A 14,002-nucleotide genomic window follows, 5' to 3' on the forward strand; every position below is an offset into this window, starting at 1 on the left:
CTTCTGAGTGCTGGATCCTTCAGAGTGTAAAGATGTGACTCGTAGGGCTTTAAAGAGCAGTTCTTCTCTGGTCTATTAGCTGTGGATGTGTATCACAGAGTCATAGTCCTCATCAGACTGGACAGGGTGATTGATTCAATGCAAACAGATTCACAAATGAATAAAACAAGACAGAGAACAGAATATGGCTCTGCAGCAGAAGACTTGAACAGAGCAACCGTCTGTGTGTTTCTTCACAGAACTGTTAACCTGGGTCCTCAGAGTGGATGTGTGCATGTGTCTGGCTCTGGCTCTGTTTGGAATCAATTGTTTTCTCTTATAACGAAACACCTCTCATACAAAATGGGAGGTAACCGCAAAGGCACATTTTTTTTTGCACTACAGTTTCAAGTACACCTGAAAGTGGACATTATGCTCATCTGGATTCATCCCCTGATGGCGTTTGATAAGTCTATCTATCTATTTGATAAGTCATTTAATGAATGCGTGATAATGTGTTTTTATCCCGGGATGGGGGCATTGTAATTAGATGCACCTCTTTTGTCATTTGCGCATTTAAATATGCTTGTTTTTTTTTTTTTTTTTTTTTTTTTTATGAAAATGACATAGCAGGAATAATTTAGCATGATTGGTTTTATTCAAATGCAGAGTGCATGTGTTGTGAAGGGAGTCTTTTGTCAATAACACTTGATCAGTTATAGGTACGGCTGTCCACTAATTGACACTTCCTGACATGGCTCATGCAGATTAACATTAGCATTATTTACCCAGCAGGCTGTTTGATTTCTGATTGCATGAATGTATTTATTGTTGGAGCCAGAACAAAACAAACTGAAAACATAAAACAAACAGGCAGATACAATGGTGCATTATGGGTAATTATACATGTTGTAAGCACGATCGTGAAATAAGTTGATTAACACTTTACAATAAGGTTCCATTTGTTAATGTTAGTTAATTTATTAACTAACAAGGAACAATACATTTATTTTGGTTAATGAAAATACAGTCATTCATTGTTAGTTCATATAATTCACAGTGCATTAACTCATGTTAACAAGAGCAACTTTTGATTTGAAAAATTTATTAGTAAATGTTGAAATTAACATTAAATGAGATTAATAAGTGCAGTAGTAGTATGGTCCATTCTCAGTTATTTTAACTAAAGTATTTAAATAATGTTAACTAATGAACCTTATTGTGAAGTGTTACTTTTCTTTTTTTCTGTTTTCTTTTTTTTTTGGGGGGGGGGGGGGTGCAATTATGGAAATGTACCCTGAAAATGTAATTTAATTTAATTTAAACAGATATTTGACATTACCTTGACATTATCAGCTAATTGTTATCGTGTTACAGTATAACCATCAGTGTTCATCATCCGAGTGAAAAAAAAAATGCTAAATTAGTTTTCTAAAGTAAGTTACTTTAAGACGGAAAAAATAAGTTTTAATGCAAATTATTATTTTTTTTTCATTTATTCACTGACACCACTCCTGTTCCTGTGTTGAGAGAAATTGGGAGCGAGTTGAAGAGGTGTGAAAGGGCCTTTACAGTTGCCAAAGACTAACTTTTGTGTGTTTTGTTATTTAAAAACAAATAAGAAACATGACCCAGCCCAGGTGACAAAAAACAATGCAAATGTAACCTAACGCATTACTTTCCATAACACATTTAGTGTCTTTCTCAAAAATAACTTTCCCCAACACTGACAATCATGTAATATTATAGTACCATGATAATATCACTCGACTTTTACCTTCCAGCTTTCCTAACAATTACACAAACTGCCTAATCAGAACAGACCAACAAAGACCTCCAGAGACCCCAACTGCCACCCATTCCTCAGATAATGATGCATGTCAATGAAATCAGTGGTGCTTTCAGTGTGTGATTATAGATCGAGCTATTGAGCCGTCGACTGTCTAGGTCAAATGAACTTTACTTTATTTGGTATGTTTGGTATGGGTTGATTCATTTGTCTCAGAACTAATCAAATCATCAGGTTTTTGGTTTATCCATTTTTGAGATGGAAATGTTATAGGTTTTCAGCAGGGAGAGATATTTAATAAACCAGTCAGATCCTCTCAAGCTATCTGAACATGTTCTGCTACAGAAATATGCATATGTATTCCTCGGAAACTCAACAATGTATCCGACAGATATTTTGAGACAAAATATGCATCAGAAATCACATGGCGCACCTTTTACTCTGTAAAAAAAAAAATATTGTGAGGTTAAAAAGGTCAATATATGACAATAATAATGGTAAAAATAAATGCAATTTCTCAGATTTGAGTATTGTTGTATTACACTTGTGTATGTATTCTTAAGATGTTCTTCAGAAATTATTTGAGCACTTAGGAACATTTCTAAACGTCTTTTTTCATGAAAAGATCTTCATGGAACCTCTTCCTGTTCAAGGCACACATCAGAGATCTTGGTTTCAATCCACAGATATGTGTCTGTTACAGCTATGATAAGCAGAAGTATTACTGGAGAATATCACAGTGTGTTTTGATACAGCAGCAGTGATGCTGTCTTCAGCTCAACAGCATAGTAACATGTCCATTGTCCATGCCATGTTTGTTCTGCACATTCAGTTATCATGTCTTACACACCATTCACTGCATTTACATTGATCCTCTCATATGATGTTTCCATTATTTGTCCATTAGATGTAAGTAGACCTCTTTTTTTCCCAGTAGTGTGGCATCTTTTTGTGCTTTGCACTTCCTGCGTGACATCTTGTGTCTGTTGGTTTAGCAATAAAGTTATATGTGAATGTTAACCTCAGGGTGGCATGGGGATAACAGCTCAGAGGATTGTGTCTGTGAGATATAGGGCCGTTTCATAGTCAACGCATCTGTACGCATACGCGTCCCAGAGGCTACGAATCGTTACGCTTCGGCCGCCATTATACGTCGGTGCGTAGCCAAATGTGTTTTCCTAGTTTTTGATACGCGACGCGCCGATGCACGCAAAACTATGCGTTGTCGGTGGGGGCGACATTGCAAGTATTGTACATTAATTCAAGTGTATTGTGTTTACATTGTGTTTACAGAAGAAGAAGGTTTGAATACAATGGCGGGCGAAGAGGAAAAATAATGCGAGTGTCCGAGAGAAAGCGGGAGACTTGTGAAAACAATTCATCAAATTTTGGAATCCTAAAATACTGGAAATGTCTCTCCTCGTCCAGGCTTCGCATGGGAAGCACCAGAGACACAAACTCCCCATCCTGATCTCTTTTTTGATTTAAAGGGCGAACATACCACCGTCTATCTCTGCGTTGTCTTTGTTGCCGCCGATGTAAAATCAGCAACAGAATACACTCCTCTTCAGTTGCCATTATGATCTGAATATCACGCGACCCGTCTCTACTAATATCGCCCGACTCTACCACCCCCTGTTGCGTGAGCGGTGTATTGCATACACGGATCGCCCGTGACGCTTGCGTCCACTGTTTAGACTATGAAAGCGAGCGTGTCGCGTTTCTCGCGTTGACTAAGAAACGGCCCATAAGCATCAACCAGTGATCTTCAGAAGCTCCAGGCTTCACGTTTGCTCATCTCACACAGGAAACAGCCATCACATTATCATCCCATCTGCTCTCTGCATTACAGTAGATTAGTCTCTATGTTTGATAGAGTTTCATCTTTGGATGTGCATTATCTGGAAACATACAGTCCTCACATACATCTGGATTTAATGACAGTCTGAGCAATCGTGTTTATATCCATTACATGTACATCAGTAAAGTCTTACAAACTGATCTGTATTACACATGCAGACGTTTGATATCAAGATGTTTTATTATATTCAGTGTTACCTGATGCACTTACATTGTGAAAAAACTTACCGAAAGCCTGAAATAGTAATTTCTTGTAAAACATTCTCCAATATTCACAACTTTTAACTTTCATTTTGTTTGGACAACATTGTGATGTACATGTACTGTACATTTAAACATAAAAAGTACATTTGCAACTCTGCGATCACATTCAGTTTGTAATGACCATAAGTTGTGCATGTCTGTGTGATTTATGCAACAAACCCTACTCTCATAATAATAACAGTGGACAAGTGTATGGCTGTTTTTATTTCACAAGTATACATAAGAATCATTGTGAGATAAACAATCAGCATTTTTAGAAATGACTGTGAATTCAGAGAAATTCAGAGAAAGACAACACGGGTCTGGAATAATCCATATCATAGTCACCTCACGCCACAGGCAGCAATACATCCTCAAATAATATCACTCACCATTAGAGAAGCACATTTCAGCCTCATTAAATTAATGCGTCTTTAACCAGATAAAACAGACACGTCTAATAAACACACATTATTTATTTTGCAACCACATTTCTAAAGGTTTCATAGATCAATTTGTCTTACAAATAAAACTAAGGATATTATTACAAGATATAATTCAGTAGCTGCTTACTATTAACTGTAATTAATGAATCAATCTGTGCTTGAAATGTACACCATGTAATACCGACTGAAAAACAGGCTCTTCCACTCATTTGCAGTTAATGAGTCAGCTAATTAATGAAATTAAGAGATGATGTTGATTCATGAGTGAGGGATGTGTTTTCACATCTGTAATCAAAGTAGAAGTGTGTTTCTCTATGGTACAACACATTAATGCTCATATACACCAGCTCCATAAAAACAATTTCAACAAGCTATTGGATTTAATAGTTCAATTTTACTGACCAATTATGATTTATTTTTTCAAATCATAAAAATGTTCCGGCTGTGAATGCTTATTGGTCAAAACAGCTTTCCATGCCATGTTTTAAGAGACAGGAGTTTGTACAGTATTGTGAATTATGTCACTCCTCTGTAAAACACCCTTGTGTTTTGAGTATTTACAGTATAGCACAGCTGCATTTACTTAATTATTTCTGTATTTCTTAATTGGGTATGAATAGCGATTTACGAGCATCACATAACCATTATAGTGCAAAATAATAAACCTTGTTTTCAGATGAAATATGAAGTAATTACTGTATTTTTCTTAGCCTACTGGCAAATGTTTTCTGATTCTAATTTAAGCTTAAAACAAGAATTAAATCAACCAAAACCTATAAACCTGTAGCAAAGTCAAGACAAAGTCAATGTGAATACTCACATTCAGCCATTTATAGATTATAGAGTATCAATAATACAAAAAAATAATAATAAATTCAGGCTGTAGTCTGGACAGCGATGCTGAAGCAATTGCGATGACATTCAGTTCTAACTAATGCTGGCTTCCAGTATGAGGCTAGTTTTGACTGGTCACACATCATGGATAGACTGTATATAGACTATTCAAATGCTTTGTATTGATTGTTATTTTAGTTCTTTTCTGAAAGTTGAAATCAAAAGTTTTCAGTCTAATCCAAATAATTTTTTGTCTTTAGTGTAAAAGAGTGTTGGCAATCTGTACAGAATAATCCTTCACTTCAGAGTAAATCTTCCCCTTATGGAAGCGCAAACATTATTAAAAACATTTCTGCCTATTGCCAACAGTCTGTTCTTCAGTAAAAATTGAATGACACCGTATGTTCTACTCTGTGTCTCCTCATAGCAGCCAAAGTGATCTAAAGTTGGTGGATTGGGGAGGTTGTTTTGTGTGTAAAAGGCACAGTTTACTTAAAAGTGTTCCACACAGAAAGTGAGCTCACAAAACTCCTAGAAATCTCTGCAGATTCCTGTGAAATTCGGAAAGTCACATACACAATAACAATAATACACAATAATAGGAAACAGTCTTGAATATTCTCTGAAATGTCCTTCTGCTGTAGTACCTGCTCTGACTTTCCTCATCAGAGGTGCTTCGGAGGTGTTTGATAATGGAGGTCTTTTTTACTTGTACGGTATCTTTGGATTTCACACTGAGCTGTGGACACTAGCCATGGAAAAAATGGCAAGTGTGGAAATGTGGAGCTGTGCTTCCCACAAATAAAAGGTCATATGCACTGTTGGCTACGTGCACACACACAGGCACCTGCAGCGAAAGCACACACACACATTGACTGACCTGTCCTTCGATCTTCGGTTCATCGCAGGAGAAAATAGTCTGAAGCAGAAGATGAGCTTTTATTTTCATCCGTGACTGATTCACTCGACAGCTGTAAAGCTGATTATATCACAAATGGCATAAGCAGAGATGGAACACACAGGATAAATGAGGATAAACATGAGAGGAACAGACCGCCAAGATTAAAGAGCGGTGCAAGCCTCTAATAACCTCAAAGATATGGAGTTCGAAAGTTTACCGTTGCTCCCGCATGATGAACTCTCCAATGCCATTTTTAACTTGACTGGGTGGATGCTTTAAAAACAACAACTGGCAATTGCTTTGTTTTGAATGCAGTTTAAAGTGATTCTTTTAAAATGATTTAGTAATTTCTTATGTCACTGTCCCTGTGAACTTGCAAGTTGAGGAGCGAAGTTTTCCAAGATGTGTTGACGTATTTCATATTGACCCATAAAGTTGTACATATGGATACTCCTCTCCGTCTACTGTACCTCTTATTGCAACACAATTATTTGGTAATTTTTAACTTTTACATTTTTTTCAAATTGATGCTAATTTGATATATTCATATCTCTCATTCATACATTTTTGTACGATCTGCTTACGCCCCAGTAGTCTTGCATAGCCAGACCTTCAGACTGATGGCAGTAGGTCTGGGAACCTTGGCCAGTTTGAATGGTCAAGGACCACCCAAGAGCTAAAGCTACCAATACTGTTTCGTTTTGTTGTGTGGAAATGTCCCCACAACAACAGACCTATGTGTAAAATGGATTTATTTTAAAGAGTCTATGCTGTGAACTTTAAATATTTCACATACTTTAGAAAATCCACGACACACACGTCTCCTGGAAATTGTTTAAAATCAACCAATCCAATGACAACTTGGAAACTCTTGAAGTGTTTCCAATTTTGTGTGCAGTATGCATCAAACTGAGACTAGCGCCGCAGTGACGGTTATATTTAGTGTTGGGTTAGACCTTCATGCCTTTTTTTTTCACTTATATACAAAAATTGCCTATAAAATAGTTATTAGGTGAGATCGAGTTGGTCCCTCACATGATATTGCAGCAGTAACATTAGCAAACAAAAATAGTCTAATCCAATGCTGAAATCAAGTCCTATATTGTTCTCAGGGAAGAAATAATAATAATAAATAGCCCACACAGCACACAGACTGAAGTAGTTTAAGCCTTTGGTTCTTTTAATAGTGATGATGTTGGCTCACATTGAACAAAAACCCATCACTTTTAATTATCACAATTAAAAGAACCAAAGAAATTGGTTGGAAAACTGTCTTTATGTGACATCATGATTTTCTTGTGTCTAGGATACTGTAGATTTAAAATTATTTGAAATAAAATAATTAACTAGCATATAAATGATCTCAAAGTTAGTATTTAGAACTAACAAAATTCAGGGGCAAAGCTACTTCTTGGCACTTTTTCTACTTTTTTTAATTACACAAAAATGTAAAGAATGTGAGGCCGAAGCAGATTCATGCACTTTATTCTAAAAGGAAAAAAATGTTTGTCTCCACAACTTTTCAGCTGACATTCCAAATGCTGTTACATTGACTGTTTGACATTGATGTTGAAAATGGTAAAGTAATAGGGAGCAGTACATAAACCATCTGCTCAGGACTGTGTCCTCTCTCATCTCCAGCAAAATAAATATGTTTAGTTCATAGTAGAAGTATGGAAACTGGGATGCAGCTATCTGTAGTTAATTATGTGCCAAAATTCTGTCGCAGCAGCTTGAGACCAGCCAGCCACAGGGAAAAAAAAGCTGTTTAATATGCCAAGGTACTAATTAGAGTGCTTCAGTGACTCATTCTGTGCCAATCACTGGGTTCTTGGGGTCTGTCCTCTGTTTGTTTTCATCACACGCTCCTCCATTTGCCAGGAGGCCGGCACACAGACTGCATCTGTTTTGCTTTGCTTGCACTCTGGCCTTTTCAATTAGTACTTAGACAGGGTGACAAAAGCTGTCTGGAGGAAATAGCACACTACACGAGGTGAATCTGAACACAGCTACTCATTTACTGCTCTTCACAAACCGCAATGCCTGGACTGAGAATTATTGCACTGCATTTCTGCTTTAGTTCCAGTTATGCATATTTACCAAAGTGTTGCATAGCTAGGATTTTGACTGTTGACTTGAATTATTTTGCACTTTGCAGGCCATCTTGGCCAGGATTTAGACAGGAAGAAGTTAGCTGTGTCTGAAATCATATATTGTGGGAAGGCTACTACATTTGGTTTGAGTTGGATGTTTTGTAAAGTGTAAATATACAGTATGTGGTATGTAAAGTGGGCAGATTTTGAGATAGCAACAGCATGCATGTAAAATGACCACATAGTAAATAATATAGCCAACAAACTTTCTGACACAAACCAGATCAGCAAGGATCAGTCTAATCTTACATTCAGTGATAATTTTTTTTTTTTTATTTGATGTTGAGGGACAGATAGTTCTTATATAAAGTCAGAAATACCAGAAATGATAGATGTGCAGCAAAGTGCATGGCAGCTATTTGAATAATACTTTAGCATTCTGTATAGTAATGGGTAAAAAAAAATATCCGTCACAGACTCTGAAAACAAAGCCGAAAACTGTTAGACTCAAGGATATCCAGTTTATCCCAAGGCTAATTAATACCTCAAAGAAAATTGTGAAATATATTTCGAATATTCAACTCCATAAACCTTGTGAACTTTGTAGTTCTTTGTCAGAAATGCTTAGTAGCAGCCTGGGAACTTAACCTTAACTTAAACATGGCTTTGTTTCCCAGTGGACTGATAAAGCCGTACAGCCTGACTCAAAGCCAGCCAATCAGAATAGAGCTCATCAGTCTCACCTTTTCAGTTTTTTTGTGCACAAGCAACCCTGATTCTGTTTGTGATTAGTCCATGAAGTGTACCTACCATGGCTGATTTGTGAAGCTTAAGGTTTCAAAGGTCAACACTTAACTCTTTCCCTACCTTTCTATGTTTACACTGTTATATGGTAGGTGGCGCTATTATACATCTTCTATAAGAGTACAGAATCTCCAGATTAAAACACAGGTGAAGAAGAAGCAGAAAGTGACCAAGAGAAATGGCAATAAAAAAAAAATTCCCGGAGGGGAAACCATTAGCCATAGCATTTTATGTTGTGTTGTCCAACTACAGCAAATGTTTATGTGGAAGATTCCACTGCTGTGGCATGATGTAATTTCTTGAAATAAAACCTCTTCCTAACAGTCAGACTTCACTCAGCATCCCCTTGCAGTTCTGACGTGCAGTTAAACCAGAGTCTGACAGCTCTTTATTAACGTCAGATTAATGGTACAGTTATGGGAAAGCTTGAGACCCCTCAACTACATTCACATTCTCATTATTTTCAGTCCACTCGGGGACAGATTAATTGGTTGTCTTATTTGCATGGCCCAGTGAAATAACCCTGCAGATTTATGATTAACTTCCTGCTTCTGCACAGAAACCACAGAAAAGCGTTTGACATGTTGTCGCGGTCAGCCTCTGTTATATAACTCCTTTTGGTTCACAGTTGACGGTCACCTTGAAATTCTCCTCCTGATTTCAATGAGGCATATATGAAAGATTTTGATTATCAGTGCTGTTTGCATCATTAGTACTTGTCACGCTGCTGCTAGGCAGATTATGAAGACGATAATGAAGATCATATAAACATATTCTTTTAATGGTAATCCACAAGATGAAGAGGTTATAACACACAGGATAACCTTCAACAATATATGTACTTTTTTCCCCTCAAACTTTGAGCTAGCAGACCACTGCATTTGATACATTTTACAATTAAATAATTTGGGAAAATTTTTCATTCTTTTCTGTAAAATGTACAATTACATTGTATGTACTTTTATTTTCACTTTATTTAAATTATGATGTTTTACTATAATTTTACAGTTTCCTTTTTTAAAAAAAAAAATTATTTTACAGTTAATGCGTGTAATCGGAATAATTCAGGAAACGCCTGTAAAAAAAATAGTGTTTTTTCTGTAAAATCTTTCATTACAATTTCCCTAAAGGTAGTTTGCACTTTATTTAAATTATGCCAGTCATTTTTTAGTTTTTTTAGTTGATGGTTTGTAAGAGTGAAAAAGTCCCCTTTCAAGAGAAGCTTTAAAAAATCAAGAGTGGGCTATTACTGATACTTTATGTCATAGAACAAAATGTGAGAATAGCTGAAGTTTGTGTTCACCACAGACCTTATTTCAGGCATTTAAGCAAAACCCAAAAGAAACTATTGACTTCAGTGCAATAGAATCGGAAGTGCTAACATGCTGTCTCGATTCTGGGATTCCGTGAACTGTTTCATTAGTCTAACTGCAAATAATTCCTCTCTTTTACACTTTTTGCAGGATCCCAGAAGCAAGCACAAGTTCAAGATCCACAGCTACGGCAGTCCCACTTTCTGTGACCACTGCGGATCACTGCTGTACGGCCTCATCCACCAGGGGATGAAATGTGACAGTGAGTGAGAACCTCTCATCATGCCCTTTTGCACTCATGCACGACCATCTTCTCTTAACTAAATCTTGATGAAACCTGAAACAAAATAAAAAAAGAACTGGCCTCAGGTCAGTGTGAAAGACCTGACACAGCTCTACAAAATTCATCTGTTTCTTCTTTTCTCATCCATAATGAAATCAAATGTGCTTAGAGTTGTATTTTGCATAGATGCCTCCTTCATTTGAACCAGAGCATTCCTGTTTCTCTGGAGCGCTCTAGCTCTAATGGGAATGTTATCACAGATATTAACGAGAACAGATTGATGTAATTTATGTGGGAATAGCAGCATGTTTGTAATTACATTCCTGCAATCTGCTCATCCACACCTCTCTGAGACGACACACACCACAGAGATCAACTTCAACCTGAGCATGTTACACACACACTTTCTCTGCCATTGGCCTGGTGCTGCTGTCAAAAACACTCCAACCAAAGTTTGAAGCACAAACATGCTTGCTGTTTACATGAAATTCATCATGTTCACCCGTAAAATCCAAATTCAATGTCTTATGTGAACAATTCATCATTGGATGTCATTCAAAAGAAGAAAAAAAATCAACAGAACATATCTTTACGCAACAAAAGCACTTTGTTCCTACAAACATAAAGTGGATGTGGATAAGACATACTGATGTACATATGTACACATTCTTACAAATATTTCCTCAGAAAATCATTCTAAACCTTCCTGGTTTGCGGTCTGTGTATGGCTTCCAGTGGCCGATAGCCATCATTTCAGAAGTGAGGGGGACAGAAATGTTAAATGTAGTACCAACCCCATTTCTTATCACAGAATAAGGCAGTTTATATAGTGTAAATATTGTCAGTTATCACTCCATTATAGTGGAATGCAGGATCTCCTGATGACAATTTCTACCCAAAAGCGATTTATACAGAGGCAACCTTCAACGAAATGAAATGAAAGTCATCGCTTTCGCTAAGTATGGTAACCCATACTCGAAATCGGTGCTCTGCATTTAACCCATCCAAGTGCACACACACAGCAGTGAGAAGTGAACACACACCCGGAGCATTGGGCAGCTATATCCAGCGCCCGAGGAGCAACTGGGGAATCAAGGACTTTCTACGACCATGAGTGCTTCTACACTGATTTTATTTCCTGTTATTTAAAAGCTGAATCATTACTCCAGTCACACGATCTTCAAGAAACATTTTATTATTATTTTTTCCAGGATTCTTTTAATGAATAGAAAGATCAAAAGATCAGTATTTATCTGAAATAAAAAGCTGTTGTAACATTATACACCATAGCATTTAAAAGCTTGGTGTCAGTATTTAAATTTGTAATTTTTTTTGGGGGGTAGAGGTAGGGGGATTAAATAAATGAATACTTTTATTTAACAAGGAAGTATTCATCAAAGAAACCTGAAACAATTCTAGCTGTTTTCAACATAATAATAATAATAATAATAATAATAATAACTGTTTTTTTGAGCAGCAATTCAGAATATTATAATGATTTCTGGAGGATCTGTGACTGGAGTAATGATGCTTACAAAATTCAGCTTTGAAATCACAGGAATAAATGACATTTTAAAACATAATCAAATAGAAATCAGTTAAAAATAGTAAAAATATTTCACAATATTCCTGCTTTTGCTGTCTTGTGGATCAAATAAATGCATTTTTATTAATTGTAATAAAAAGAGCAATTATGAGTAAATGTATAAATGTAATGTTTGCAAAATTCTCTCTACTGTAAATTTTTCTACTAATTTATGGACACTGAGTGGATTTTCCACTCTAAATATTTTTAGCTGCTGCAATGCACAGTTGAAACAGTCATTGAGTGATTACATGAAACACTATACATTCAGTAAGTTGTAGTGTATCTTTCAACATGGATTGTATGTTCATTCAATCTTTATTTCATGCTAATACGAATGCACTCCTGCTTCGCTAGAACTTAAGGAAAAGCTACTAAAAAGCTCCAAGACTGTATTTATCATTTGAAATTCATAATAAAATCTAAATGATTCATTTGAATGCTGAGACTTTGTTTCCTACTCTGTCGTGTCCATCAGCTTGTTGTCTTTGTCCTCTCTGCTCTGCGATGTTTTGCACTCCACTTTCTGTGGAGCATAGTAATTATAAGTAATTTCCACAGAAAGTGGAGTGAAATAGTAGCATAGTAATTATTGGGGTGGCCTATCAGATGTCAGGGGTGTCCATTGCCACCGTAAACTGGGTTGTGAATGTAATTTTATGTTGACTTTATTGTGTGTAATCCTGTAGCATTTATAGATGGTTCTCTCTTTTGTTCTCAGCCTGTGACATGAACGTTCATAAACAGTGTGTGATGAACGTGCCAAGTCTGTGCGGGACCGACCACACCGAACGCAGAGGAAGAATCTTCCTCAAGATCGAGGTCAGCGGAGACAGACTCCATGTCACAGGTCAGCATCCCACTTGCATCGGGAACATCCCAGAATATGGTAGACAAAAAACCCCGACTGGGTAATCACAAACAGGTTTTGTGTCATCCTGAAAGATTTTATTTTGCCATATAACATGGCTGCTTACTAGCTACATAAACCCAAAACACACAGAAAAGGCTATTTCTTATCATGCTTGATCAGATAAATATACACAAAATATGTCAAAATCCCTGTCTTGGCACACAGTCTGTTATAGCTTAAGAAAAACAGATATGTGTCAATATATTGCATCTGTGAATTAGGTCTTAAAGTGACAGCAGCCTAATATGCTTGCTGCTGTCTGCATCCTTATTGTTAAACATGAGCATTACAATAAATGTTAGCAGAAATTCTACTAATGTTCTAATTACTGGAAGTTGACATGTAGTTGCAAAGTCACTTATTTAATTTATACGGTGAAAACTATGCAGAGGTCTTCGTTCTCCTCACAGACTCTCACCAGATTCAACTTTGTGTACTCTATGAACTTGCCATGTTGATTGATATGAGCTGCAAGATTTGAAGTGACCTGAGCCGGTACTGCTTCTTGCAGCCCTATCATTGACATGGACTCTTTGCCTGCAAATCATTGCTGAAGTTGTGCTAATGTGATCGAATCAACAACAGTTTATACAAAAATGAATAAAAGTGAAAGTGGCGTGACACACAGCCAAGTATGGTGACCATACTCAGAATTCGTGCTCTGCATTTAACCCATCCAAAGTGCACACACACACACACACACAGCAGTGAACACACATACACACCGTGAACACACACCTGGAGCACTGGGCAGCCATTTGTGCTGCGGCGCCCGGGGAGCAGTTGGGGGTTTGGTGCCTTTCTCAAGGGCACCTCAGTCATGGTATTGTCGGCCCGAGACTCGAAGCCACAACCTTAGGATTAGGACTTCCCCCACAAGATCGGTCTTCCCTGGTGCAAGGAGTAAGCTAAGATAATTTTCTTCTTTTATTATCATTGCTTAAAGCTATCAGGGTCAA

The 14,002-nt window shown here is 37.0% G+C and overlaps 1 protein-coding gene across 2 annotated transcripts in view; it reads left to right on the forward strand.

Moving 5' to 3' along the window:
- The window catches only part of LOC127944331 (protein kinase C alpha type-like), a 145,919-nt gene that overhangs the window by 80,905 nt on the left and 51,012 nt on the right, over positions 1 to 14,002 (forward strand). For both annotated transcript variants that reach the window (XM_052540214.1, XM_052540217.1), the window contains exons 4-5: positions 10,413 to 10,524; positions 12,852 to 12,980. In XM_052540214.1, coding sequence (XP_052396174.1) covers positions 10,413 to 10,524; positions 12,852 to 12,980 — 241 coding nt within the window. The remainder of the gene's footprint in view (positions 1 to 10,412; positions 10,525 to 12,851; positions 12,981 to 14,002) is intronic.

The sequence above is a fragment of the Carassius gibelio genome, chromosome A3 (assembly GCF_023724105.1).
Source record: "Carassius gibelio isolate Cgi1373 ecotype wild population from Czech Republic chromosome A3, carGib1.2-hapl.c, whole genome shotgun sequence".
NCBI lineage: Eukaryota > Metazoa > Chordata > Actinopteri > Cypriniformes > Cyprinidae > Carassius > Carassius gibelio.